The sequence below is a fragment of the Molossus molossus genome, unplaced genomic scaffold, assembly GCF_014108415.1.
Source record: "Molossus molossus isolate mMolMol1 unplaced genomic scaffold, mMolMol1.p scaffold_m16_p_4, whole genome shotgun sequence".
Taxonomy (NCBI): domain Eukaryota; kingdom Metazoa; phylum Chordata; class Mammalia; order Chiroptera; family Molossidae; genus Molossus; species Molossus molossus.
Genome location: NW_023425377.1, coordinates 41156521 through 41184178, shown reverse-complemented (window position 1 = coordinate 41184178; position 27658 = coordinate 41156521). Strand labels below are relative to the sequence as shown.

Here is a 27658-nt window from a genome sequence, read left to right as displayed (position 1 = left end):
GGCGTTCCTGCGGAAGTTCATGCTGGGCCTCTCCCCATAAAGCAGCCTCAGAGTTGGAAGGGATCTTCAAGGCCATGTTTAGCTGCCCCCTGTGGCTAGCAGCATGGCTCACCACGCTCCTGCTCGAGCTTACACGTCTCTAGGGACGGGGAGCTCACCTCATTGTGGGGCAGGGCTGTGGTTGGAATGGTGTTCCATCTAGGAAGCAAAAATTGGTCTCTTTTTGGGGGTGCACCCTGACCCTTTGTGCTAGTCCACCTCATGGGGTCACATAGCCCAGGCTGGCTCCTCTGCCCAGCACCCCCCCCAGCACCTTGGCACTGTTAGCGGGAACTGACCACTCACCCCACAGGTCTTCCTTCTCTGAGCCAAACATCCCATCCTGAGCCAGCTGACCTGTCCTGAGCCAAAACTAGGCCTTCCCCCTCTTCTGCCCCAAAATTGTACTTATGTTACTGTAGCTGTTGACCTGGCAGCACCCTACATGGGTGACATCATTCTGTCTTCTCACATGAACTTCTGGGAAACCACTTCAGCCCTTGAGCCAAACCAGGGCCAGTAAATACTCTTGAATTAATCCCTGTATGTCTCCAATGGAAGGGAGTCCAGCAGAAGGCAGGTACTGCGAATGTTGCTTTTCTAACAGATTAATCAGCTTATCACACTGGGCTGTGTGAGCTCAGGGGCTCTCCCACGCAGCTCATCACATCTCACCCACAAGCAAGGCCCCCAGGCAGGCTCCCCTGGCATGACCTCATTTCCTTTCCCCTCGTCACCTGGCTTCTGCCCTCCACAGGGACCCTCCCCCCCCCCCCCCGGCCTTTTCCAGCTGTCTACATCCTGCCCAGCTGTAGTCCCAGAGTCTTTCCCCCACCGCCCTGGGGACCTCACCCAGATGTTCTCGCCCGGGAGCCCTCCTGCCTGGCCATATTCTCTGTTAGACGGTGATCCCTCCCCCTGAGTGGTGGGCTCAGTACACAGCCCCCTCCTCTCACATCCCATCCTCACACCCACCTCCGGGCTTTAGCTGCTTCGGCCTGTACAAGGCCCTCCTGCCCTGCCCTGCCCCTCAGCCCCCGCTCACCTCCCGGGCCTGGCTGCAGCTCACAGCACCATGCGCCTTGCCTCTGCCTGTGGCCGGACTTGGGTTTCTGGTACTTCCAGGCGTCAGACAACAGGTTGGAAGGCACCAAGGGTGGGATGTCGGAGAGAACAGGCGGGCCCTGCCTCTACCACAGGCTTGCACAGGTCACTTCCCCGGGGGACGCTGAGCTCAGTCAGAGCCAGGTGACTTACGTTGATGTCTTCCAAATCCAGGAAGTTCAGGGCGAGCCCGTTGCGCTTCCAGATGATGGGCGGTCGCAGGTCTCCGCGGACGGCACACGTCAGCACTGTGCTCAGCCCCACGGTCACCGTGGCCACACTGACCTCCTCCTTGGGGGCGAGGCTGAGCTGCACCACCTCTGCAGGGAGAAGAAGGCCATCAGGTGCGGCCCAGGAGGCGTCTCCTCTCAAAGGGAAATGGCCACGGGGGTTTCCTACAGGGCAGGGCCCCGCTTGCTCCAAGGAAGCGGAACACTGTCCACCATGTGCTGACAAAATGTACAGATGGACCCCTCCTGGGAGAGGGGCCACAACTTACGTGGAATGATCAAGGGCTCTGCGGGTCAAAACGGGTCAAGAACCACAGCTGGTGCAGAGAAGCCATCTGGGCTGTGGATTTGTGAGTCGAGCCAAGAATGTGGACTTCTGGCCCCACGGGACACCACACAGAGACCAGGGACCAGATGCTCAGCGCCTGCCCTGGCCTGGGGCCTCGTGGATCTGGGGCCTCGCGGATCTGGGGCCTCGCGGATCTGGGGCCTCGCGGATCCGGGCCGGGTGAAGTGCAGTCCGCTGTCTGGGCCGGCCGGGCCCTCCTCCACGTGGGGACAGTTTAAAGGTTGCACTGTCTGAAGTCTGGGGAATGGACTGGCTGACCTTTGAAGGTTTGTTTCTGTCTGAGGATTCTCTGAACTGGGATTTGGATTTCTCCTCAGCAACCATGCGTGGCAGCCTTTAATTTTTTGAGTGTAGTTAGGCTGCACAAGTTATTAATCCTTGCCATTTCACACTTGACAACTGGCGTTAAGACTGATCACTCGTCAGGCAAATGGGAAGGGTCTAAAATACTTTCCTTCAAACACAGGCTTTCTGAAATTCTCGAGATTTATAAAAACATTAACCAGACTCGGATGTTCAAATGCCAAAATGCAATCAAGCCTGCAGGGAGAGTCACCAGCCCACTGGCCGGCTGCCTCCCCCAAACCTACAACGCAGGGGACTTGGGGCAGCAGCCAGGGGCAGCGTGAGCCGAGGGAGGCAGCCGGCTCCAGGGGCCGGGGTGTGACTTCTGGGATGCAGCAGCTGTGCTTACACCCTCCTGCCAGTGTGTGGGAGAAGGGAGGGGGGAGAGGAGGGAGCAGAAACAGCCGCAGGTGGGGTGCAGGGCAAATCGGGGCGAAGTGGAAGCGCTCAGCCAGGTAGGATGCTGAGGAGCAGAGCCCTCCCCCTCCCAGTCATTCAGTGGCCCTGCCCTGGGCCTGTGGTGAGGAACAAGGCTCGTGCTAGGTGCTTGTTGGATGGATGAATACAAAATGGAGAACATGGAAATGAAGAAGGAAAGAGGCCAACAGGCCAGCGGAGGGGACAATCACACAGGACAAATGTGCCTCCCGGTAACCGAGCCGAAGAGGAAAGATAAGCACCAGGTGATGGATGCAGATGCCACCGGCAGCGTATTTTACAAACGAAGTGATGCGTTTCACGTTCCTATTCAATCCGTCCCACTGCTGCCCTCCCACCCTGAGCCACGAGGCGTTCTGCTCAGGGTGGAGCAGGTCTAGCCCATGGTAGCAAGACCCTGCCTTTGGAGAGTCAGGGGCAGAGAGAGGGAGGGAGAAGAAGAATTTGCTAAAACTGTTTACCTCCTACCGTGCTGTGCTGGCCCTTGGGACTCAGAGCTCATGTACGGACGAGGTACTCTTCCTCACGGGGTGAACCATGAGGCTCCGTGCTCTGTGGAAGAAGGACGCGGTGTGGACGTCCCCTCCTCTGCCTAGTGCATTGTGGGAATCACAAGGGAGCCGGTGGGAAGGGCAAAGGGTGTAACTGCTACTGTGTAGGTGAAGGGAACCGGGTGGGGGCCCTAGAAGAGCCCGAACTGTCCCCAACCGGCTTGCTCCCCTTTCCACCTGGGGCAACTACACAAGTGTGTCACAGAGCCAGGGCCTGGGGTCATCTGCCAGAGCCCCGCCAGCTCATGCCTGTGCACTGGCCAGACTGTGTGTGCTCTGTGCCTCTGTACCTGAGGGCTGCGACCACAGCCAGATCTGGGCCCAAGGCAGTGACCCCCGACCTCGAGGGGAACATAATGCCAGTGGGGGCTGTGGGCGGCTGACCCAGGCAGAACCTCAGACTCCAGACTCCACCCGGCTGAGAGAGCCCAGACCAAGAGCCCAGCCAGGGCTGACCTGGGACAGGGCAACGGGGAGGGGCTGCAGGGCAGGTCCAGGCGGCGGGACCCGGAGGTGGTGGAGGATGGCAGGGTGTTTACCTCCACCCAGAGAGGAGCAGCTGGGCTGCAGGGTGGGAATGGGAAAGGGGGCATTTCCTTAGGCAGACCATTACTCATGTGGACTGCGAAACGATCACCTTGGACTACGCTTTATAATGGATTGAATATTCAGGTCCATTTTTCTTCCAGTGGCTGGTGAGTGGGGCTTGTGGAGAAGTCAGGTATGTTACCATGTATATGGTCAATTAATCTATGACAAGGGAGACAAGAATACACAATGAGGTAAAGACAGTCTCTTCAATAAATGGTGTTGGGAAAACTGGACAGATAATGTAAACTAGACCACTTTCTCACACCACATTTAAGAATAAACTCAAAATGGATTTAAGACTTATGTAAGACCCAAAACCATAAAAGTCTTAGAAGAAAATATAGTAGTATATGACACTGCTCTCAGTAATATTTTTTTGGATATCTCTCCTTGGGCAAGGCAAACAAAATTAAAAATAAATAAACATGACTATATCACACTAAACAGCTTTTGCACAGTGAAAGAACCATAAAAAAATGAAAAGAAAACCTACTGAATGGGAGAAAATATTCACCAATGATACATCCACTAAAGGGTTACTTTCCAAAATATATGAGGAGTTCATACAACTTAACACCAAAAAAACAAGCAATGTGATTAAAATATGGGCAGAGGACCTGAAAAGACACTTCTCCAAAGAGGACATACAGATGGCCAACGGCCATGTGAAAAGATGCTCAATGTCACTAATCATCAGGGAAATGCAAATTCAAACCACAGTGAGCTACCACCTCACACCTGTCAGAATGGCTAACGTCAGTAAACCAACAACGAGTGCTGGCGAGTGTGTGGAGAGAAGAGAACCTGGTGCGCTGCTGGTGGGAGTGCAGACTGGTGCAGCCACCTGGAAAACAGGACAGAGATTCCTCAAAAACTCAAAAATAGAGCTACCCTGTATCTCAGCAATTCCTCTTCCGGGTATTTATCCAAAGAAATTTGAAACCCTAATTCGAAAAGACATATGCACCCTTTTACTCATACACTGAAGCACCCCAGAACTTCTGTGGTACCCTGAGGCCTGAGAACCCCTGTATTACAAGATGGGGGTGTCTGCACAGATAGAAAGGGGAGAGGAGGTAGGGTTGGGGAGGGAGGTTCGTCTGGCTGGCTGGCGTGTGGGGGCCCCGTTACCCGGCTAGGAGCATGGGCTCTCATTTGGAATGTAAGAGCTGGTGCAACGCAGCAGCCCCTCCCTCCATGTGACCCCAAAGCCACATATTTCAAAAAGTTATAGAAAAATGTCTAAAGGAGCCTGTAGCACAGGGCTGAAAACAACCAACCACTCGCCCTGCATGGGAAGTGCATGTGTCTCATCGCCCGCGTGGGACAGCGGCTCCGCAGCTTTGCCCGCTCACCGCCCGTCGGCGTCTGGGGACATTCACTTTACACAGGAAGACGCCCACGGACTCAGAACACGTGCAAACTGAGAACCGTCATACTCCCGCTCCCGTCAGCTACACAAATATTAACCAAACTGCAAATATTTGGGTCATTTAAAGTTTAATTAAATGATTGTTTTATTGGATTTAACTCATGTCAATATTCTCCAGCTCCATGTAAAGTTCTGAAGAGATTTATGGCCACCGAACCTGTCCTCGTTCCCGGTTATTTACCGTTCGACAGGCCTTCCTCTGGCCAGCCCCTCTGCCAGGCTACGTGACCCCCATGCAGAAAGCAGCTGTGGGAAGAGGCTGGTGTTCTTGGAAAGGGAAGGTCAGAGCAGATCACTGAGGAGCTTGACTGTCCTGCTGGGCAGAGGGGCCCTCCAGAGGGACAATGGCCCTGTGGTAAGAATTGGAAGGCTGCCTGGCGAATAGGGATTTGGGGCAAGGGAGTTGGGGGGTTGCTCACAACTTGGGACACCTGTCTCTCTGTGTGTCAGGCCTTCTGCTATCAGTGGGCTGCCCCTTGTTTCCCCCAGGATGAAGAGGGACAGGTCGCATGGCCACTATTGTCAAAGTCAGCGCAGGCTGGTTAGCACAGGACAGAGCTTCACGGCGCACTGACTGGCCTGCGTGCCCGGCAGTGGGGCCCAGGCAGGGCTGTTCAGGGCTCCGATGCTTAGCATGGCGCTTGGTACACAGTAGGTGGCTTGAGGCCAAGTTGGGCCGACAGCAGTCTCCTGGGAGACACCTGACTCACTCTGTCCTTCAAACCGGCGCAGCAACACCCTTGGTTTTGCAGACACAGGGTGTTGCAGACACCAGCTCTCAGCCTCCTACCTGCACACGTGTTCCCCTGCTCCTTGGAGCTTGGCGAGAAGGGGCGGTGCTGGGGTGAACAGGCCCATTGTAAGCAGGGTAACGAGTGCCCTTCCTGAAAACAGGAGGCCGTGCGACTTTGGTCGCTGGACAGCTGGGAGTTAGTTCCCATTACAGCTTCCCCTAATCTTCGGCGCTGTTCCTCACACTGAACTGAACTTGATGAATCTCTCACACCCACCAGCACCCTCTCAAACAGGATTCTAGTGCTTCCCAGAAGTAGAAATTTACTTGCTCACATTCTTGTCAAGTAGGCGTTAGTGTTCATGTGAGGGATGCACTAGGGCGACACATTCCTGTTTGGACAGGTGCTAGTTCTCAAATGATGGTCCTGGAGAAAAGACCCTGTCAAAAGCTGCCTGCACAGCGATAGTTTAGACTGAGCCCTGCAGGGCCACACTCGGGGCCGCTTGGGAATTGGGGCCCTCAGGTGACCTGGGAGTCACCACAGGAGGTGTGGCACCTGTGGGACATGCTCTGTTGATCTGGTCTTGTTCCTGTGACCAAACCACCCTGTGAGTTTGGTGAGTGGGACAGAAACAACGTCCCCTGACCAAGTAGGAGACAGGCAACATCTCAGTGTCTCCCAGATGCAATGACTTCACTTGGCCTTTGCAGGGTAGAACTGTTTGGGCTGATCCTGAAGAGACATGCCTGAGGTGGGGTGCTCCCCTCTGTTCCCCTCCACCAGCACCTGCCTTTCCAACCGCTGCTGGAACTTGGCAGTGGGAGGCCGGGAACAGGCTGTCTTAGGGCCTTGCATCTCGATGCCCAGGTGTTGAGCATGGGCTGTGTCCGGCCTGCACAGGGGGCTCTGGCCCAGCCAGAGTGGCACTCATCCAACATTTCCTGTTTCTTTATGCAAAATCTGATTTGATGTTTGCGCCATCGGCACAGTCCCTCTTCCTTGCTTCATTTTAGAGATGGTAATAAACTTATTAGTTAATTACCTGCAGATTTGTGAGTAATTTACTTTTTCAATCAATATATGTTGCTTAGTGTTGCTTCAACAATGATTATAGTTCAGTTATAAAGTTCTGATCTCTAATATAAATGAACACTTTTGTAAGCTGCATGAAGGCAGAGGCTGTGTCTGTGTTATTTCTTTCGTATCCCCAGCACCCAAAACAAATCCTAGCATACAGAAGGGACTTAATAAGTAGTTTTAAGCAAGTGAAAGATTAGGTTAGTGCCCATTCCACAGTTATTTATTGAGTACCTACTATGTGTCAGAATACAGTGGAAATATACTGGCAGGCAGAACAGGCCCAGGGCCTGCTAACCTGGAGGTCACGGCTTGGGAGGGAGGAAGAGTTAAATAGGTGCAGGTGGAGAGCGATCAGACCCCTGCGGCCTGTCCGCAGGCCGGGTGGACAGCTCTTGGCTCCTGCAGAGCCTCCCTGCTAGGCCTGGTGGTGTCTCCCTCCCAAGGAGCCCCAGTCTGGTACAGTGTTCTCCTTATTTGCAGGAGGGGCGCCCTCTGAGCTCTTGGACCCTGGTTTGCCCTCTCTAGCCAATAAACCTCTTCAGCTTTGGGAAATCTGAACCATAATATGACTGCTATGTGCAGAGGGGTGGGAAGTGGGAGCTGAGCTCATTGTCCAGGGGCTGTGACACCACTGTCTCGGGGTGCCCTGGCGTGCCACGGGTATGGCAGATCTCAGAAGCCTTAGTTGGAAGGAGCATGAGGTCATTGCTGAGGAGGGACGCCCAGGGCCTCCTGGTCAGCAAAGTGTATGGTGCTGTGTTCCAGCTCTGCCTCTGTGGCTGGCCTGGGGTAGTCTCAGTCACCGGCCAGTCCCACGCCCAGCAGAGCCGACTCCTAGGGATGATGGGAATGCCTCTGCTTAAGATATTTGCAAAAGGAAAGTATCTTAACTGCTTATTTCTTTGGTGACTTCAGGGAAAAGAAGGTATTATCTTATGCAATTATATACTAGTTACTCAGAATTTGCAAAAATTCAAATAAATGTCAAAGGTTGGATCTGGAATATTCTGTATAAGCAGACTGCTTTTGCCTAACCAGCAGAGAGTGCCATGCTGTGTGTTCCAAGATGCTGGTTCATTTTCCAATTTCTGAGTACTCATGAAGACTATTTCCCAGTCCCGTGGAGCCAGGAAGTGACTGGGTCTGACCGAACGGACGCCTGGCCACACAACACTTGTGCCATTGCGATGGCTAATATATTGTGTCAATTTGACTGGGCCATAGAGGGCCTAAATATTTGGTCAAACACTACTCTGGTTGTGAGGGTGTTCCTGGATGAGATTAACATTTGAGTCCATAGACTTGAGTAAAACTGACTGCCCTCCTGTGGGCCTCATCCAATCAATTGAAGACCTGAATATAACAAAAAGGCTGACAGAGAATTCCTTGTGCCTGACTGCCTTTCAGCTGGGACATGAGTCTTTTCCTGCCTTTGGACTTGAACTGAAACACCATCTCTTCCTGAGTCTCAAGCCTGCTGGCCTTCAGACGGGAACTTACACCATTGGCTCTCCTGGGTCTCCAGCTTCCTGACTGCAGATCTCAGCCACCAAATCGTGTGAGCCAATCTTCTCCATCCATCCATCTATCCGTCCGTCCGTCCGTTCGTCCATCCATCCATCCATCCGTCCATCCGTCCATCTTCCATCTGTCCATCTTCCATCCGTCCATCTGTCTATCCATCTGTCCATCCGTCCGTCTAGTCATCCATCCTTTCGTCCATCCATCCATCCGTCCACCCATCCATCCACCCGTCTATCCATCCATCCGTCTGTCGGTTCATCCGTCCGTCCGTCTGTCTGTCGGTTCATCCATTCATCCATCCATCCATCCATCCATCCATCCATCCATCCATCCATCCGTCTGTCTGTTCATCCATCCATCCATCCATCCATCCATCCATCCATCCATCCATCCATCCACCCGTCCATCCATCCATCCGTCTGTCCATTTGTCCGTTCGTCCATCCATCCATCCATCCACCCATCCATCCATCCATCCATCCATCCACCCGTCCATCCATCCATCTGTCCATTTGTCCGTTTATCCGTCCATCCATCCACCCATCCGTCCATCCGTCCGTCCACCCGTCTATCCATTCATCCGTTCGTCCGCCCGTCTGTCCATCCATCCATCCATCCATCCATCCATCCATCCATCCATCTGTCCGTCCATCTGTCTGTTCATCCATCCGTCTGTCCATCCATCCATCCGTCCGTCCATCCATCCATCCACCCATCCATCCATCCATCCATCTGTCCATTTGTCCGTCCATTCATCCACCCTTCCGTCCACCCGTCTATCCATTCATCTGTTCATCTGCCCGTCTGTCCGTCCGTCCATCCATCTGTCCATCTGTCCATCCATCCATCTTTTTGTATCCGGTTCCTGGGAGAACCCTGACTAATGCAGTCATCACCCAGGCTCTCTTTTCTCCTCCGTGGAGACTGGTCATGCATTCTGGGAAAGCAAAAACACAGCCTCCTCCTGGCTGCTTGAGAGCTGCCTGACCTGCTTAGACCCGATAAGGTGAGGAAACAGCCTCTGGTGTTAGTTACTAATACACCCCCTCAGAAGAGGAAGAAGTACAAGTTCATGTATTTCCTCAGAAGAAACTATAGTGAGCTGTGGAAGGAATCTTCGAGAGGCCACGTTACTCAGTCAGGAACCTCCCGGGACTCAGCTGACGAGAGGAGATCTAACTTTTGTTCCAATATTCCCCGAACACCTCTGTCCAGGCAGCTCACACTCTCATCCTTTCGTTATCAGATAGTGTCCAAACTCTGCGCAAGGGAGGGCATCTCGGTGGCTGGGAGACAATGTGTAAATAAATCACGCTGTATAGTAAGCACTACAGATGCAAAGAACAAGGTGCCGAGAGAAGAGCAGGGAGGCCGGTTAAGATGTCAGGGAGTGGTGCTGGAGCCTCCCACCAGGAGACATCACAGTGGAGATCTGTCAGATGCGAAGAAACCGCCCAGGCCAAGAATGGGGAGAAGAGCATTCCAGTCAGAGAAAACAGCTCGTTCAAAGGCCCTGAGGTCAGACGGGCTGAGGATGCCTAGGGAACTGAAGAAGGCCAGTGTGGCCAAAGCAAAGGGAGCAAAGCACAGATGCAGTCTGAGAGGTGAGAAGTGGCAGGCGGCCAGGCAGAGGCACGGTGAGGGCTTTGAGGTTTTAATTTGAGGCAATGGAAAGGGATCGGGAGGATTTTTAAGTCAAGGGGGATGTGATCTGAGTTGAAGGCTACAGGGATCACTCTGGCTGTTGTGCAAATAGTGGGCTTTTGGGTAGAGGAAAGCATGTGGGGAGACCCCTCAGCAGGTGAGGCAGTACTAGCTCAGGTGAGAGACAGGTGGTGACAGTGAGATGGAGAGAAGAGGAAGAGATGGGGCTTGGAAATAGTCTGGATGAGGGGCAAGGAAAAGGGGTGTCAGGAATGACTCCCTCCTGTGTTCCTGGCTTGATCCTCTTGCATAACACGGTGCCATTTCCTGGGCGAGGCAAGCTGGGAGGTGCAGCCTTGATATGTCGTCTCTGTCTGGACTGATAATCCACCTTCTGGAGGCATTTGATCTGCATTGTAGATTACAAACACGTTCTGAGTATCTCCAGTGAGTGGGATTTGAAACTGATTTCTAAACTGTGGCATTCTTGTTACTAAGAACCTCTGACCGAGGAAGAGGGAACAGACACATGTCTCTACTGTGCAGGTGACTCTCCTTGAGCTCCCTGGGGCTGGGTGTGTCCACAGGCAGCCAGAGTAGCAGAAGGTTCCCGCCGAGTCCACTCACCCCACCTCGTGCCCTCTCTGGGTGGGACCCTTCTCGCATGCAAAGGGGGAGAAGCCATCAAGGTCTTGCAAAAACAGGAATAAATGTAGCTTGTTTTCTGTTTAATTATCCAGTCTCCTGAGAATGCTAAGTCATGGCTGCATTTTGTAAACAGGCATCAGCAGACCATTCTGGAGAAGAGCTCACATCAGTGTTATTGATTCAAATCCAATTTTCCGAGCATGCCACAGTTCTGATGAACCCCTGATGAGTGGACCCTGAGCCCGGCCATGGGCTCTGCTGCTCCCGGGCCGACAGAGCTCCTGCCAACTTCCATCTTTAAAGGAAACTTTGCTCACAGCCTCCATCTCTTTCCAGCGTGGCTCCCAAGGTTCACGGGTGAGCTCGAGTTCAGACTCTGTCCTCCCTCTGGGCGCTCTGGTTTTAGGGTCTATCTGAGAAGCTCCTGTGGCCTTGGTCACTGAGTGTTGATTAACATGGCTAGGAGGGCGGGGGTGGGGCGCCATCCAGGGTTGGAATTTGGAGGCTCCTTGTCCCTCTCCGGCTGGTGATGCTGTGGGCACAAGCAGGAAGGGTCAGCCCGGAGCTGGAGAGGAGGCCTCTGGGGTAGTGGTAAGAGGTGCAGCTGGAGATGAGGTCAGAAGCCGGGCTGGTGGGGCCCATGGCGATGGTGAGGAGCTGGGGTTTTACTGCATGAGAATCCGCTGGAGAACTTTAAGCAGGAGACTAAAATGGTCTTATTTACGCTATTAAAGACCATCCGTGCATGGGTCAAGATGTCTTCCTTTTCTTAACAGAAAACCTTGACTGGAAATGGGGCTGACTAATAAGGAAAAACTCTTGTCTACATAACAAGAAGGTGGGACTTCCTGGGTAGGTTTGTCCAGTGATTTCATGATGTCACCAAGACTCAGGCCGGGCCTCGCCGCAGGCACTCCATCCCAGAGTGGGGAGTAGGGGCTCTCAGTTGTGTGAGAGCTGTAAGAACAGGAAGCCCTTCCCAGAAGCCCCACGCTGACGTCCGCTCATGTCCCGTCAGCCGGATTTGTGTCACATGCTCACTCCTAAAACTATGGCAAGAACCGTTCGGACTGGCTGGGGAGGCGTATGGTTGTGGGAGGGGTGGGCCCACCTCTGGAAGGGGTGGAGGGAGTTGGGTGGCCCTCTGGGCTTGTGTGGAAAGTGGACAGAGGAAGACAGGAATCCCGTCAGGAGGCCATGCTGCAGGTGTTGGTGGCTTAGGCCAAAGCAGTGGTGGCCGAGCTAATGGGCTGTGACCAATGCCAGGAGGTGGCTGAAGAAAAGGGCAGCATCAAGAATGAATACGAGAGCTGTGGCCTGAAAAACGAAGTGTGTGTTGGTTCCATTTACTAAAGGTGGAGGGAGAAAGAGCAGACCTTGGAGATAAAATCCAGGTTCTGTTGGTAGGTGGACTGAGGGGCAGGTAGTTGGCGAAATGAGTCTGGGGTTCCGAAGAGTAGTGCAGGCCAGGGAGACACCTTTGGAATCCATCCGTGTCTACGTGATATTTAAAACCATGGGCCCAAGTGGGATCACCAGGGAGTGTGGTCTGAGGCACGAGGTCTACTCCTGAGTCCTGGTGCGCATCAGGGTTTAGAGGTGGGGGATGAGGAGTCCCAGGAGCCTGAGCCTGTGAGGCAGAGTGTGGGTCACCTGTGCCCAGTGCTGCCAAGAGCTCCACTCAGACCAGGACTGAGATGTGATCACAGGCAACGTGAAGGTCCTTTGGGACATTGACATTTGGAACCTCTAATGTTTCCTGAGAGGGTTGGGGAAGGGCTGAAAGAGAACAGGATGCAAGGAGGGGGGGAAGGAGTTTTTAGAAGAGTTTGTCATGGAGGGGAGCAGAGAGATGGGGTGGCTGGTAAAAGGCTAGAGAAAGATTGGTTTGTGTTTTCAGGTGTGTTTGCCAGTGGACATGACCAGATGGAGAGGGCGAACTTTAGGATACAAAAGAGAGAAGGGGCAATTTTAGAAGAAAGTCTCTGGGTGGGTGAGAGAGGAGCCCCCAGAGAAGGCATGGCCCCTCTGGGGGCAGGGACTTTGTGTCCGGCTGCAGATGGAGATGCGGGGAGACACACTTGATGGAGAGAGACGAAGGAAGGCGCAGGCCTTCCTTGGGGGTCACAAGTGGTTCTCAGCCCAGGGCGATACTGCCCCCAGGGACACTTGGTAAAGTCTGCACATATTTTGGGGCATCGCAACTGGGGGAAGGAATATTTTCCTTCTGGCGTAGAGGTCAGAGATGTTACTAACCATCTAACAATGCACAGAATAGTCCCCACAACAGAGAATTATCTGGCCTCAAATGTCAATAGTGGCACCATTGAGAACCATGGTATATATTAATAACCATAATTAACAATAAGATGAATAGTTCCTAAAATAAATGCTATCCTTTATCTGTGAACATGAACGCCCCTCACCGTCCCCTCCCAGTCGGGCCTGCTTGCACACATGGCCGCACTAACCCTCACCTTGTCGGCTACACCCAGGGGTTAGGGGGGCCCCTAACTCCACCCTCGCTAGGCAAGGTCAAATTTGACACTATCATGCTCTCCTGCTGACACTGGGCTTATGGCAGGGTCTCAGTGCAGGTAACTGGGCAGGGGCCACCCCAGGAGAGTCAGTGTTATGATCATCAGTGTTGTGACACAGAAACCAACTCGCTGGCCTTTGCTGCAACCATCCCTGCGTCAGGCAAGATGCACGGCTTCAGAATATGGGGATGGGAGAAATCACTTTTCCTTGTATGGGATACCCATCTCTCTCTGTCTGGGTCGGTTCTTTAAATAATCTTCCAGAGAGAACCCTATGATGCACGCTTTGTCCAAGGACAGATCTTGGTAAGAAAAATGATTCCCATTTCCTCTCCAAAGACTCCTCCGCCATCTGTCTGTTTGGAAATCTCCACATCTCGACCCACAGCAAATTGCTTCTCGCCGCACTGACGACGTGGTGCCTGCCTCCCGAGGACACGCGGAGGCTGCTGGCTGGCTGAGTGAACGCTCCATTTTAGGGATGAATGAACCCAAATCTCATTCACCTCTCCCCATTTTACAATTACAGTCCAGCCATGTCCGCACCCCTCTGGATCCACCCCTTTTCCTGGTCTTCTCCAGGCTGCCCTGGCCAGGATCTCATCATTGGCTGGCGCGCAGCCTCTTCCCGGGGTGTCTCTGCGGGTGGCTTCTCTGCAGACCTCTTCTCCTCCCACTGGCTCAGGAGGGAGCCGAACTCCTCCGCCTCGCATGTAAGGCCAATGAGCAACCACTCACAATGTCATCTCCCACAGCTCCCTCTTAGCTGGACCCAAACCAAACTCCCTGCTAGTGTCCACTTGTGTCCTGGGCTTTCCCATGATTGCTGGCCCCGCTGGCGCCAGCTGGCAGAGGAGTTCAGCACCATGCAAATACGCCCACGACCTCTCAGCCGAAGCCAGTGAAGCAGTGGAAAACCAGTGTGCGAATTCTAGGCTTTCTGTCTGCCCTGCCATGCCCGTCCTGCCTCTGCTGGTGAATCCAGTGTGGCTACGGCCCTGGCCCTGGAGGGTGCCTGTCTGGGAGCCTCTGGGGCAGGGCGGTGCAGGGCACGGACCTCAAACACAATCGCCAGAGTAGCCGTACAACTAGAGGTATGAAAAGTTATTTTCCACAACTTGACAAATGTGTCATTTGGTGGGTTGATTTCTGGAGAACGAGCCTGCAGACCAGGGACTCACAGGCTGACGGAAGGTGCCCAGTAGGCAAGCCGTCCAACATCCCCTGCAGGGCTGGCAACCTGGGACCTCATGCCACTGGCAGGCCTGTCCCCATGTGGGGTCTGGGGAAACCGAGGCTCAGACCTGGTGCTCTGACATCCACAGACCTCCACCTTAGCCAGCCTGTCCCATCCTTCCCTTCATCTCCCCCAGCCCATCCCCCTTCCTGGGACCGGCCTCACTGCCCTTTCTCATTCCTCATGCTGCCAAGGTCCCGGGTCTGGTCAGTTCTCCTTCCCAAGCCTTTCAGCTTGGCCTCCCCTCTATTCTCGTAGCCACAGCCAGAGCCCCTCGAAAGGCATCCTGCCACCAGGCTCAGGTCCTGGACATCCACCCTGACCTTTAGGGAAAGCTGGAGCCCCAGTAGGAGCTGGCACAGCTGCCCCTCTCACCTTTCCACCCACTGAGCCTTCCCGGGGCCTCTATGCCACGCCCTCCCCTCGCACCCCTGAGTTCCTGGCTGACTGAAGAGACCTGGGAAGTTCTGAGGCCTTTGCAGGCCAGACTGGAGGTGGCGGAGGCATGAACCATTTGTCTTTGCAGCCAGCTTCTTGGGAGCAAATTCCAAGTGCAAATCTCAGCTGCCTTCCTGCTCATCCTGAGACAGGGAGGATGGGGGGGAGGGGGGCGGGGGTGCTTAGTCTTTCCCTAACTTTGGAAACCATAAAACCTAGAGACAAGAGCCTGTCACTTTTGGAGGAGCTGTCAGTTACCTGCAAAATCAGATCTCTCCAGAAGATTTTGTGAATTTACCTGACAATGTACTTGACCAAATGTGCAAAGATGTCTTTGACCAATGATGCCAGTTGCGGTCCTATCTGTGGCGGTGGAAAACCAGACACAACCTGAATGTCCAGCATCAGGGGGTTGGTTAAATACTCTGTGTTTCAGCCCCAAATAGAATATTATACAGTTATTGGAAGGAGTCAGGTAAATCTTTTTGTAAAATTGACTTGATACCATTTTAAGTGAGAAAAGCAAGTGGGAAAACAATGTGCAGAGTCTGATCCAAGGTCACAAAAATATCTGTGTGGGTGTCTGTCCAGGCAGGAAGTCAGGAAGGGTTCCTCTGCCGATGGAGATGTTCCCGAGGCATGGGACTGGGGAGGCAGTGGATTTGGGACAGACTAGCTTTTAACTTCATGTGCAGTTGTGTAAAATCAGCATATATTACTTCAAAACCAAAGATGTTATTTCAAGAAGAAAAGAAAAGAAAGCTGCTAGGAGCATTGCTGTTTTGGGGTTTCATGGTGATGATAGGGGCAGTTGGATTTGAGGGCTGAGTTCTTAGGAATTGATGCTAATGGGGGAGTGGGGGTGGGGGAGCAGTGAGTGGTTCCAATCAGCCAATGCTTTGGTCTAAGCCCTCACCAGAGGGGGGCGTCTGTCCTGCTCCCCCTGTTAGTGCCCTCTGCCTTGGCTGATGCGTGGGTCTGCAGAGTTCTGCGAGGTACCACAGTGTGTCCTCTCTCATCTCGTGGGGCTGCTGGCTGCAGGGGTGATTGCAGCTTAGTTTTATGAAGACTGGTTTGGTGAACACTGTGCTTGTAAAGCTAATGAGAAGAGAAGGTGAGTTTGAGGCCACCAGTCACTCACTACTGACTTCTGGGTGGAAACCTGTGTGCACACACCTGGTCGTCTTCTCTCCTTCTCTCCAAGTGCCTGGCACGGCCCTTGCTGCAGGGCTCCACTCCGCTATGCCCGTGATCCGACGTGGAGCGGGGAAGAACACGGCCGCTCTGAATGATTTACCAGGGTGCTCTAATGATGTACTGAAAATGAACACTGACCCCAGGTAAGAGGTGCTAACCTGATATTTTGAAAGCACACCATCATTTTGCTCTGATGGACTCTCCTCCTTAAATCACCGTGTTGTCATTTTTACGATGCAGATCCAGCTATTGAGGCTACAGGACTGAAATGTTGTATAAAAAAGCCGATAAGAAAAAAAATAAAATTAAGCTGTGGGGAGCGTGCATTAGCATTTCCCAAGTGTTCCGTTGTTTTACGCTGTATTCTCTCGTGCTCAGGGGCGGGGGTGCCGTCCTCCCCAGACCTATCGGTGCTCCATTCCGAACCCATGAGGCAGCTGAAGGGCATAGTTACTTACAGAAATGGCAAACATATTCTGGACTGAATTTGATAGGGCACTGGGGCCATCCGCCTCCTCTGATGACAGTCTTGATTGTTTCTCTCCTTGTTGGTTTAGGCTTGTGGCTTTCAGAATTTTGACAAATTAATGTTTTTGGCATTTCTGCCCTGGAGAAAAGTAAGGAATGAGACATGCTGAGGTGAGGGTTGGACTCTTCCCCTTCAGGTGACAATGTCGGGGCTGGGGTTCCACGAGGCACAGGCCACCACCACTCCGTTCTCCCCTGCCTGGCAGCCTGTAAAACACCCCCAATTACCCGAAGCCCAGCCCACTTGAATTCCGGGGGCTGGGGTTGAGCAGGCGTGTCCATCTGGACAGGACAAGTGTCAGGATTCTAAATGGGCCTGGGCCTTCAGGACTCGTGGCCTCTGGAGAAACTGACTCCCATGTTTAGAGTTTAAGCCTTGGCTCCGTGAGGGCATCTTCCCTCCTGACGTGAGCCCCGTGAGCGCGACGGGGCACGCAGGCCAGAGCTGGCCGGGATGGAGGGAAGTGGCTGCGGCTGGCCGAAGCCCTGCCCACACCGGCCCGGAGCAGCCGCTTGTGTCCGGGCGGTTATGGGACTGCAATCCTTTTCTATGGCTCTGAATTTGCCAGATTGGGGGAGATGAATCCACTGTCCCTGGTAGTCAATTACACGAAGCCATTGAGACAATTGCAGCACTTCATCTGGAGCTTTTCAAAAAGCTGACTTGTTCCTGAGGAGCCATCGGCTCAATGGAATTCCACCGTATTATTCCCCACGTGATGTGCTGCAAACGGGTTTGTTCAGCACTTGAGATGGGGGAATATATTTTCATTTGAGATTCTGCCTCTGCTGGGCTTCTCGCAGCCTTGGTGTAGAAGGCACAAGACTCAGCCCTGCTGAGGGGTGGGGGTCGGGGCGCAGTGCAGAGTGGGGTGAGCACAGACCTGCCCGAGCGGCTGGGGCCTTCTTTCCTTTTAAATAATACATTCAGCATCAATCGCAGCAAGTGAGATTCCGCTCTGAATGGAATTTTACCCTTAATGAGATACCATGTCCCTTCTGTGCTCTGTAACAGAGGCCTTGAGAGTTTTTATTAGAGAGCGAAACAAAACTTCTCACTGTTTTCATGTTTCCTAATAACAGAGCGAGTCGTAACCTGAATTTTTATGCAACTAATTATGAATGAGACTTGGGCATGAAAGATTTATACGATCAGAAAAGAAATTACCTGTGTTATCTCTGAGCAGGCGGGGGCGAGTGAGGAAAGAAGTTAATCAGTTTTGTAGGTCATGCAAAAGGCATCTGCTCGGTGCTGGCTCGCAGGCCAGCGGCCGCCGCGAGGTGCCGGCGCCACCCTGCTGGGACGTCCCGCAGTGCTGGCTCCCCCTCCGGGAGCAGCCCGCTGGCCAAGCGGCCTTCGGAATCGGGATTTTCTTCCAACGTGGCATTTCCACCTCTGAGTCTAGGCCCAACCTACCCAACTAACTGCCCAGGACAACTAAGGACAGGGAGGTAACGGGGTAACAGGAAACAAGTGACATCTCCAACAGGGGGGAGGGATAGGAAGGTCAATTCCCATGATCAGGACAGAAGACAGAATTCCTTTAATTTGTGCCCCGTAAAATGCCATTTCAGTTGAAAACAGAGACTGAAAATGAACTACCCAGCCCTCCCTGGAAGCCCACAACCAAAGGAACGAGCGTCTGCCAAGAAGCAATCGCTCTTCACCCGTCACGCTCACTAAATTCCCAGCATATTGTTTGTCTGTGGAGAAAGCAGCTGCCCAGCGTGGCGGTAAGGAGCGCGTGATGGAGAGCAGCGTGGAGGGGGCGTGCGTTTGCAGGGTGCCGTGCGCATTCAGTCACACGCCGTCTGCTGAGGCCCACCGCTGATTAACATATGCAGGCTTGTTCATTTACTCAGCATTATGTTTAATCATTTAATTTCGCAAGAGTTTTCAGATCTTTTAATCATCCTAATATTCTTATTGCAACACATTACCAAGCTGTTAGTTCAATTCAATTAAAAAGTGTCATCCCAAAGTAATTTATTCCATGTGCGTCTTTAAGTGGATACCCCAGATACGTCTGCGTTTTAGAGGAATAATAACTCTTCTGATTTATGAGTCTGTAAATGACTGTGCTGCGTTAGCCCTAGAGGCGGCACCCCGAGTTCGGTGCATGTCTGTGGGCACTGATGCAGTGGCAGAGCCGTGACTGTTTCTCCAGATTTTGTACTAAAGCCTCAGAAGACATGTGACACCGTGGACCGTCCGTTAGCACTCAGGCGGCCCCTGAAAGCCCAGGTGGACTTTCTCATCGTCATAGTATTTGAAATAGCACAGCCCCTGCGGTCCCGTCCCACCTCACTTTAGGAGCAGGTGTGGCAGGCATTCGAGGGCCACTGTTAGGGGGAAGTGCCCGCTTGGGGTTGGCCCCTCCCCCTGGTCAGAACCCTGACCCTCTTTGGTGGACTTCTGAGATGTCTCCTCTGTTCGGCCTGCAGCAGCGCCGGTCAGCTGAAATGCAGTGCGAGCCCCAGAGCCCCTTTACATTTCCTAGCAGCCACATAGAACAGTGCAAAGAAACAGGTGACACTAATTGTAATAATACACTTTAACTTAATCTATCAAAAATAACATGTCAACACGAAATCAATATAAAAGTTAGCTAACGTGACATTTTGCCTTACTTTTCCATAAAAGTCTTCACAATCTAATATGCACAGCTCATTGGGGACCAGCTTCTTTTGGGTAGTGGCTGCTGCAGGAGTGGGGCACACAGTGGGTGACCCCCCCGGGGTTCCTGCTCCTCCCCCCACCCAGCCCCGAGGACTGATCACCTAGCTCAGGGAGTGAGCTTTGTCCTTACCCTGCTGTGCCCTCCCCCCGGAAACATTGACTTTTCTTGGGGAACAAAGTCTTCCATGTTGAGGGCACTTAGGACATTGATGCCTGTGCTTTGAGGTGTAAGAATTCCTTTTTCTTTGGCAGACCCCTCAGCATGACCGGGCAGTGGCCAGAGCTGATGGCCTGCTGTTTGCAGAGATGTGCTCCGGGCAGCAGGGATATACTGGAGTCTGGTGACAGCAGCCACGTGCTGTTTCCACCTCCTAGAACTCCAAGCAGCTAACCCCTGGGTCTGTCCCCTATTGGGCCAGCTGAGGAGCCTTGAGAAGTCAGGGACAAATAGAGAGACCTTGCCAAATCTTTTTTTTTTTTTTTTTAATCCTCATCCGAGGACATTTTTCCATTTTTTGTACAGACAGAGTGGGAGGGAGAGAGAGGAAGAGAGAGAGAGGGAAACATCGATGTGAAAGGGACGCATCGAGTGGCTGCCACCCGCACGACCAACCAGGGCCGGGGACAAACTGCAACCGAGGTACATGCCCTTAGCAGGAACCGAACCCGGGTCTCTCTGGACCGCAGGCGGACGCTCTAACTGCTGAGCCAAACCGGCCAGCGCGAGACCTTGCCAAATCTTAATGCCCTTCCCTGCCCCGCAGAACACCGAGATTCATAACATCTCACTCTTGGAAAAGGGCTATCTGTGCGGTCTGGTAAGAGACAGCGATAAAGGGGAAATTAAATGAGCAACTCTGTGTGTGCTTCTAATCCATTAATGTGTCGTTACCTCCACAACCTGTTCACTTAAACTGGCCACCTACTTGAGTGGTTTCCCAAAAACAGCAGTGCTCTGCCACATTTCACACGTTATGACAAAAGTGAATGAACGTCGACGAAGCCTGGGCGACAGGGCTCTGGATGGGCGGTGTTCTTAGCCTTCTACCCGGCCAGAGATGCTCATCCCTCTGTCAACACACTCGTGTCCCCCCCACCTCCCAGAATTAGTCAAATACAGCCCTGGCCGGTTTGGCTCAGCGGTGGAGCGTCAGTCCGCGGACCAATGGGTTGTGGGTTTGATTCCGGCCAAGGGCACGTAACTCAGTTGTGGTTCGTACCTGGCCCTGGTCAGGGTAGTGCGGGAGGCAACCAGTCGATGTGTCTCTCTCACATCGAGGTTTCTCTCTCTCTCTCTCTCTCTCCCTCCTTCCCTCAGATGGAGATAAATAGAAAAATATCCTCAGGTGAGGATTAAAAAAGAGTTAGTCAAATACAATCACACACACACACACACACACACACACACACACACACGAGGTGGCCTCTCCAACCTCTTCACATAATGGGAAGATAGAACTGTCTTCTGGGAAAACATCACAAAGAAACTGTCCTTGGTAATGAGGACAGGGTCCCAGGGATGGCAGCTAACCACTACTGTGCGGCTGCTCAGGGCACCTGCCCGTGAGACCAGCCCTGGCCACACACCAAATAAGCACAACTGGCCTGTCACAACAAGCGCACTCTGCTTTTCACAGACGGCAAGCAGAGGCTCAAGGAGGGCCTGGGATGCAGGTACGAAGGGGTTGAAGAGGTCCGAATGGAGAAAAGTGGTGGGGGGTCCTGAGTCATCGCGGGAAACACCCCAGGACCGCAGCAGGCCCCCAGAATCACACTGTGAGCGCTGATTTAGTTTCAGGAAAACACTATCATTTGTCCCATTAAATTAATGTTGTTAATTTGAAGTTCATTGGTTTTGCAGTTTGTTTTTATTTCATGTATAAATTTGTTTTAGCTTTATGGTTGTAAAAGAACTCTATGCATAACGAACATGTACCAATTTTATGTTTGTACATATTTAACTAACGTTATACTAAATGTAAATTAAGGCAACAGAGAGAAACCACATTTCCCCTTTAAGTGGGGCCTGCACATTACTCAGGGAGGGAAATGCACCTCTTGTCCCCAAGGTGAAAGCCACAGGGGATGCCCAGGGGAGGAAGTGGGGGAAGGAGGCAGAGGGAGGGAAGGCAGGGGGCTTCTCCAACCCCCTGGCCGTCTACAGGCTGCAACTGCAGGGCCCCGAAGGTCTGTCTGGCCCTGGCTCCCCTCCTGGCCGCTGCTCCATACTCCTTTGCCTTGGCCTAGGGGGCCCTCAGCCTTGTGATGAGATCCTCAGAGAGTGGCCCTGGCCCAAAGGCAGGGAAGGGGACCTTAGCCCAGGGGCTTAAGGCCATGGTGTGGGGAGCAGTTATGACCCTTCAAGGATGTGTTGCTAGCTGACCGCGACAGGTGCCTTGGGGCAAGGCTCCGCCCCCCCCCCACCCCCCTTTACCTCAGCCTCAGTTCCTATTCTCATGACAGGAGCATGTTTGAAACCAGCAGTCAGCATCTTGCTGCTCTGTGCATACACTTGACTGGCAATTTCACACCGAGCTGCATTTCCGACAGAAATGCGTCAAAGGCTCTCACAAGAATGTTCACAGGAGCATTTGTAATTGCCCTGGGCTGGAGGCAGCCCAGGTACAGCAACTGTGGCGTATTCTCGCAGAGGGATATTACATACCACTGAAAGGAACACCCTTCTGCTGTAGATGAAGTTACAGCAGATGAATCTCACAAACAATTCTGAGGAAGCAGCCAGATAAAATAAAGTCACACTATATGATTCCATTGATATAAAACTTAAAACAGTTGCTCTGGCTGGTTTGGCTCAGCATTGGAGCATCGGCCTGCGGTCCAGAGAGACCCGGGTTCGGTTCCCGCTAAGGGCACGTGCCTCGGTTGCAGTTTGTCCCCGGACCTGGTTGGGTTGTGCGGGTGGCAACCACTCGATGTGTCCCTTTCACATCGATATTTCTCTCTCTCTCTCTTCTTCTCTCTCCCACTCTATCTGAACAAGAAGTAGAAAAATGTCCTTGGGTGAGGATAATAAAAACAACCTCAAAATGGGCAAAAGGGCTCTATGATATCAGAAAGGCAGGGCAAAGCAAGGAGGGAGGCGGGTGTCTGGGTGCCGTAATGCTCTCTTTGTTCATCAGGATAGTGGTTGCACAGTGGTACACATGCCTGCTTCACTGAAGAGTATACTTAGGATGTGTGCAATTCCTGTGTATAGTATGTGTCAGTCACATGAAAAATTACAGGCACATTATAATTAAAAACATAGGGCTATACAGTAAGTATTATCTATAAAGAGAAGAAATATGTTGTGACTCCCCGTCAGCTCCCACCCACCTTCCCATGGGAAGGGTCTGAGGAGACCCTGCATGGAGGCCAGGGCCTCTCCTAGGCCCGACTTGCCCCGTGCAATGAACCCCAGTGTTCTGAGTGAGCAGCCCATGAACGCAGCTGTCTTGCTGGGGGACTCCGGGGGCCCTGGTTTTTCTCTCCCACACCACGATTTGAGTGCAGCCCTGTTCTGAACAGTTCCTGGGGGTTTGTGCCAAGGACCCTCAGTGCTATTCTGAAGAAAAAGATGGACACAGGCAGTCTGGGTTGGGCAGGGACCCCTTTGTGAAGGTGCCCATGTGATAAGGGACTTTGTAATCCTCTACCCTTCCCTGTGACCGGAGCTGTGTATCCTGTGCACTCAGTCCCGTGGCTTGGACCACATGGCCCTCCGCAGGGGCGGGAAGCACACCTACTTCACCGATGGGAAGGCTATTCCCACGGGACTGAGGAGATTTGCACGGGCACCTCCAAGGGCATCCCCAGCTGATCAGAGGTGACCTGGTCACACGGCCTCTTCCAAGTGCTGCTGGGCTGATGCAATTAGTCCAGTGATGTTCAGAAGCATCAAGAGGTCCCACAACCACCAGCTAGAAAGTACCAGTCCAAAGGAAGGCCAGGTGCCACACCCTGTCCAAAGGCCCGCCCCCAGAGCTCCTGGGCCCGCCGTGGCATGGATGATCAGAGCTAAAGGGATCTTGTAAGACCCGGTGTGACTCTTGCAGTGGCCCCCCGCCTCTGCTCACCAGGACCTCAGCCGCAGTCCTGCTCTTACTCCCACACTTCACCTGCCTGCCAGCCGCACGGACAGCCTCTCCATGCTCAGATGTTCTAGAAGGGCTCTGCCTCTGCTAGAACTTTCTTTCCCATGTTCTGTCAAGGCTAACACTGCAGTGTGCTTCCTGCCCTGTCATGACTCGGACATGTTTTAATGACAACTTTCGCCCTGTTTGCTGCCTGCCCTAGAAGGTCATCCCAGCAGAGGTGGCAGTAGGAGCCCTTGGGGAAGATCAGAGGCGTGAGGAAGTTCTTGGCGAAAGACTGGGCACCAGGTGCAGGGCTCAGAGGGACATGGTGGAGGGAATGGCCCTCCCTGTATGTCTGCAGGTCACACTCACCTGGAAACCTCCAGCCACCCCAAACAGCTGGGCAGGGACATTTCTGTGCTTCAGACCCAGGACATCAGGGAGGGAAGGGGCCTTGAAGACCATCTGGTCCCCTGCTCCTCCTATGGATGACTGAACCAAGGGCGTGTCAGGTATCCAGGGCAGTGACAGACCCCAGGGTCCCAGACAGAAGCAGGGTGCTGGGCACCATTTCACCCCCGTCTCACCCCCGGGCCTCGGGAGGCCCCAGGCCCCCCCCCCTCATACTGTGCAGCTGGACTTCTAGTACCCTAGGCTGCAGGCAGCACTGGGGTCCCAGAAGCCTGGTGAGGAGGTGCGGGCTGAGCCAGGCTGGCCACTGCACACATCCCTGAGGAAGTTCAGGGGCCCCTCAAAGGGACCCAAGGGAATGTGAGAAGGTGGTGACAGAGTGGGGGTCACAGAGCGTAGGAGCGGTTGGGGATGAGGGTGGCAGAGGGGTAGCAGGCATCTGTGGGGGCCCAGACAGCACATGGCAGACATCCCACATCAACTCCCTGCCAGGGTCATCCTCCTCGGGAACTAGGGTGCCTTCCCAACATTCATGTCCACCAGAACCTCAGAACAGGGCCTTACTTGAAAATGTAGTCTCTGCAGATGTAATTATAAGGACATGGCGATGAAACCATCCTGGATTTAGGGTGGGCTCTAACTCCAGTGACTGGTGTCCTTATAAGGAGAGGTCACAGACGGACAAAGAAAAGCGCATGTGGAGACAGAGCAGAGCCTGGAGTTACAGTGCTACAATCCAAGGGAGCTGGGAGCTACCAGAAGCTGGAAGAGGCGAGGAGGGTCCTCCCTAGAGCCTGCAGAGGGGGCACGGCCCTGCCAACACCTCGTTTTCTCACTTCTGGCTTCCTGAAGAGTGAGAAATGTGTTGTTTCGAGCCACCTTGCAGCAACTGATCTGGCAGTCCTGGGACCCTCATACAGGGCCCTTTTTTGAGTTCAGGGGCAAATCGACCCACAGCACCCCCAGGTCAGCATTTGGCCACCGCTCTGACCTTAGCAATCACTTTAGTGCCCCTGGCCCCCGGCGGCCACATTTACTTCAGAGGGCTCAGGTGGGAAGTGACCGGCGGGCATGGGGAGCACAGGAAGGAGACCTTGAGATCCCTAGTCCCAGGCTTCGTCCCGCCCGCTCTTTCCAGCCACGTGGCTCTGAGCTCTCTGCCTGGGAGCCAGGCATGAGTATTCATGAGCCAAGTTACTGAAAACATTTCAAACTCCCAGCCACAGTCCAGGCCACTCTGGAGGGGGACTGGGCCAGGTGGGTGCAAATGAGGCATGAAAGTGCTCCCCCACCTGCTCTGGAAACTTGAAATGTGGCTGCACAAGCTCCCAGCCCTGAAGGAGGCTCAAGACTCTGCCCACCAGCGGGAGGCTCCCCCATGGCAGGACCTCGGCTGCCTGGTCTTGCAGGGCCCAGCACAGAGCCTGGCACCCCACACCCCCAAACCAGGGATCTTAATAAGCAGCTGGCCTCTGTACACAGAGTACAACCCACTCTGCCCCTTTGCGCCCCCTCCTCCCCCCACGGCTTCCCTTTACCCCCCCTCCCGCCACCCTGCTGCCTTGGGTTTCTGGAACCAGCCTCGCACGCACCAGCTGTGTCCTTTGCCTGGACTGACAGCTGGCTCTGTCTCATCTTTATATTGTCCCTCAGGGGGCGCCCCACTCTGTGACTACCCAACCTAGAGTGGACACCCACTGTCTTCTGACTCTCCCCAAAGACAATAAGCTCTCCGAGAGCAGGAGCCACGTCTAGTTTTGTTCACCATGGGATCCCAGGGCCCGTCTAGTGCCTGGCACATTGGGACACACTGGGAAGTGCTGGCGGGTGAGCAGCGAGGCTGGCACACTGGTTCCCTGGTCTGGAACACCCCTGGGGTCCTCTGAGTGGGGGGCAGTTGCTACCTCTTCCACCAGCCCCACCTCCAGAGCCCTAAGCCAGCTAGCTCCCCCTTTGACTGGGGTTTGTGATCTGGTGGTTATGAGTCCAAAGTCCCCCAAAGACCCCTGCTGACTATTGCCTGGAACCTTCTTTCTAGGAAAATGCCCCCAGATAGGTTGATTTAAGAGGCCAAGAATGGTAGTAATGAAGCTAATCTTCCTGAGCATCCTGCCTTGCACTTGCTAAGCCCTTTACACACACTATTCCTTCCGCCCTCAGAAGGACCCTATGAAGCAGGTGCTCTTATGACTCCTATAGTACAGATGAGAAAACTGAGGCCGCAGAAGCCTCAGCTCTGCAGGACTACCCAGCTGAGCTCCCTGAGCTCCTGCTGCAGCCCTGATCCGGGTTCTCCTTGCTTTGAGCTAACTGGAACACAGGACGAAAGTGGAAGAGCATGATGGGACTGGAGGCTGCAGGAACGTGGAGGCGGGGGCAGGGGGGACGTATTGTCTCATTAGCTGCCAGTTGAGGGTCTGCATTGGGCCAGGGCCCCTTATCCTGGTATTTGGCTCTTCCAGAGCATGGCTGGGTCTCCAGGGAGCAGGCCAGAGGCAGTGTGGCCAGGGGATTTGATCAGGACTCCTGGGCAGAGCAGCAGTGGCCAGGATTTCACTACATGGCTGGCCAACCTGGGTCTGGCTTTCAGACTGCAGGCCAGGCCAGAGCCTGGTCTATAAGGTGCGGGGAGCTGGTCAGGATTGCTGGTGCATGCTTTCCCCTGCAGCATGAACTCACGGAGCACACGCTATGTGCCAGGCCCTGGTAGGCTTTGGGGAACGGGAGCCAAGTAAGTGCAGGAGGAAGCTGAGGAGAGACCTGGGCAGGGCAGACATGCTTGGTGGGTCATCTGCTGTGTCCTCAGAGGGTCCCCTGCACAGGGGACACTTGAACTGAGTCTGAAAAGAATTTGACCAGAGGATGGGTGGGGCCTGGGGAGGGGCTCCAAGCAGAGTGGGTGCCCTGCTGTGATTCAGATGGGCAGAGGCAGGAGCACCAAACCATTTGCTGAGGAAGTGGTGGGATTTTCTTAAACATGTGGGGCCCGAGAAGCATCACCCAGTGCGTCCTGTGTGTCCTGGGTAGGGGAGCTGTGGCCATTTGGGGGAGAAGCTGTCCATTCTGGTTTCCTACTAGCTCAAGGTTGCATTGTCAAGTTCCAATTAACATTCATGGTATAATTGAAATATATAATTGGAAAATTCTAAATGCATTTTAATCCCGTTAATTAACAAGAGGATTGTTTTCTTCCCATATAACTCTTCTTGTGAGATGAAGCTAGGAGCTCAGTAGTGATTTCTGAAGGTGGAAGTCAGGCCTCTGTCCTAGAAGATGTCCCTTCTTCATGCCCGCAGACTAGGGCTGTCCCCAGGGTCCCCTCCGCAGACACCTGAGTCACTTTGCCCGTGGGTGCAGCCTGCTGATTCTGCCTGGTAAGTGGGACCTGCCCTTGACCCTCGCCTGGGTTCTGTGCCCTTAAACTAGGGGTTTGTCACACTTGCTCTTGTCCTCTGAGCCCCTGGATCCCACTCCTGAAGGGCCTGCACTGACCTTGTCGCCACAAGGAACCAACAGCCCCTTCACCAGGAAGATAATTTTCTCTACACAAACACGCAGTCTTGCAAAGCTCATCTGACATTTACTTCTTCTCAAAGAGACAGCAGTTGACACTCCTCAAGTTCTGAGAAGTAGTCTGGAAGCAGAGAGGCACAGAACGCCTGTAGCACAGGCTGGGGCCTGGGTGGGAGGAGGCGCACCCCATCGAAACATTTGCTTTCTCACAAGGTCACAGCAAAACCTGCCTCCGAGGGTGCTCAACAATGACAGATTCAGGGGTGGGGCTTGAGGATCCCAAACCATCTGTCTCCTAGAGGTGTGTTGCAGGAGCCCTGGGGCCCT

General features: G+C 53.5%; 1 protein-coding gene across 1 annotated transcript in view; it reads right to left on the bottom strand.

Moving 5' to 3' along the window:
* Nucleotides 1–27658, bottom strand: part of FSTL4 (follistatin like 4) — a 400034-nt gene that overhangs the window by 56021 nt on the left and 316355 nt on the right. The window contains exon 7 of the mRNA XM_036240329.1: nucleotides 1297–1463. Coding sequence (XP_036096222.1) covers nucleotides 1297–1463 — 167 coding nt within the window. The remainder of the gene's footprint in view (nucleotides 1–1296; nucleotides 1464–27658) is intronic.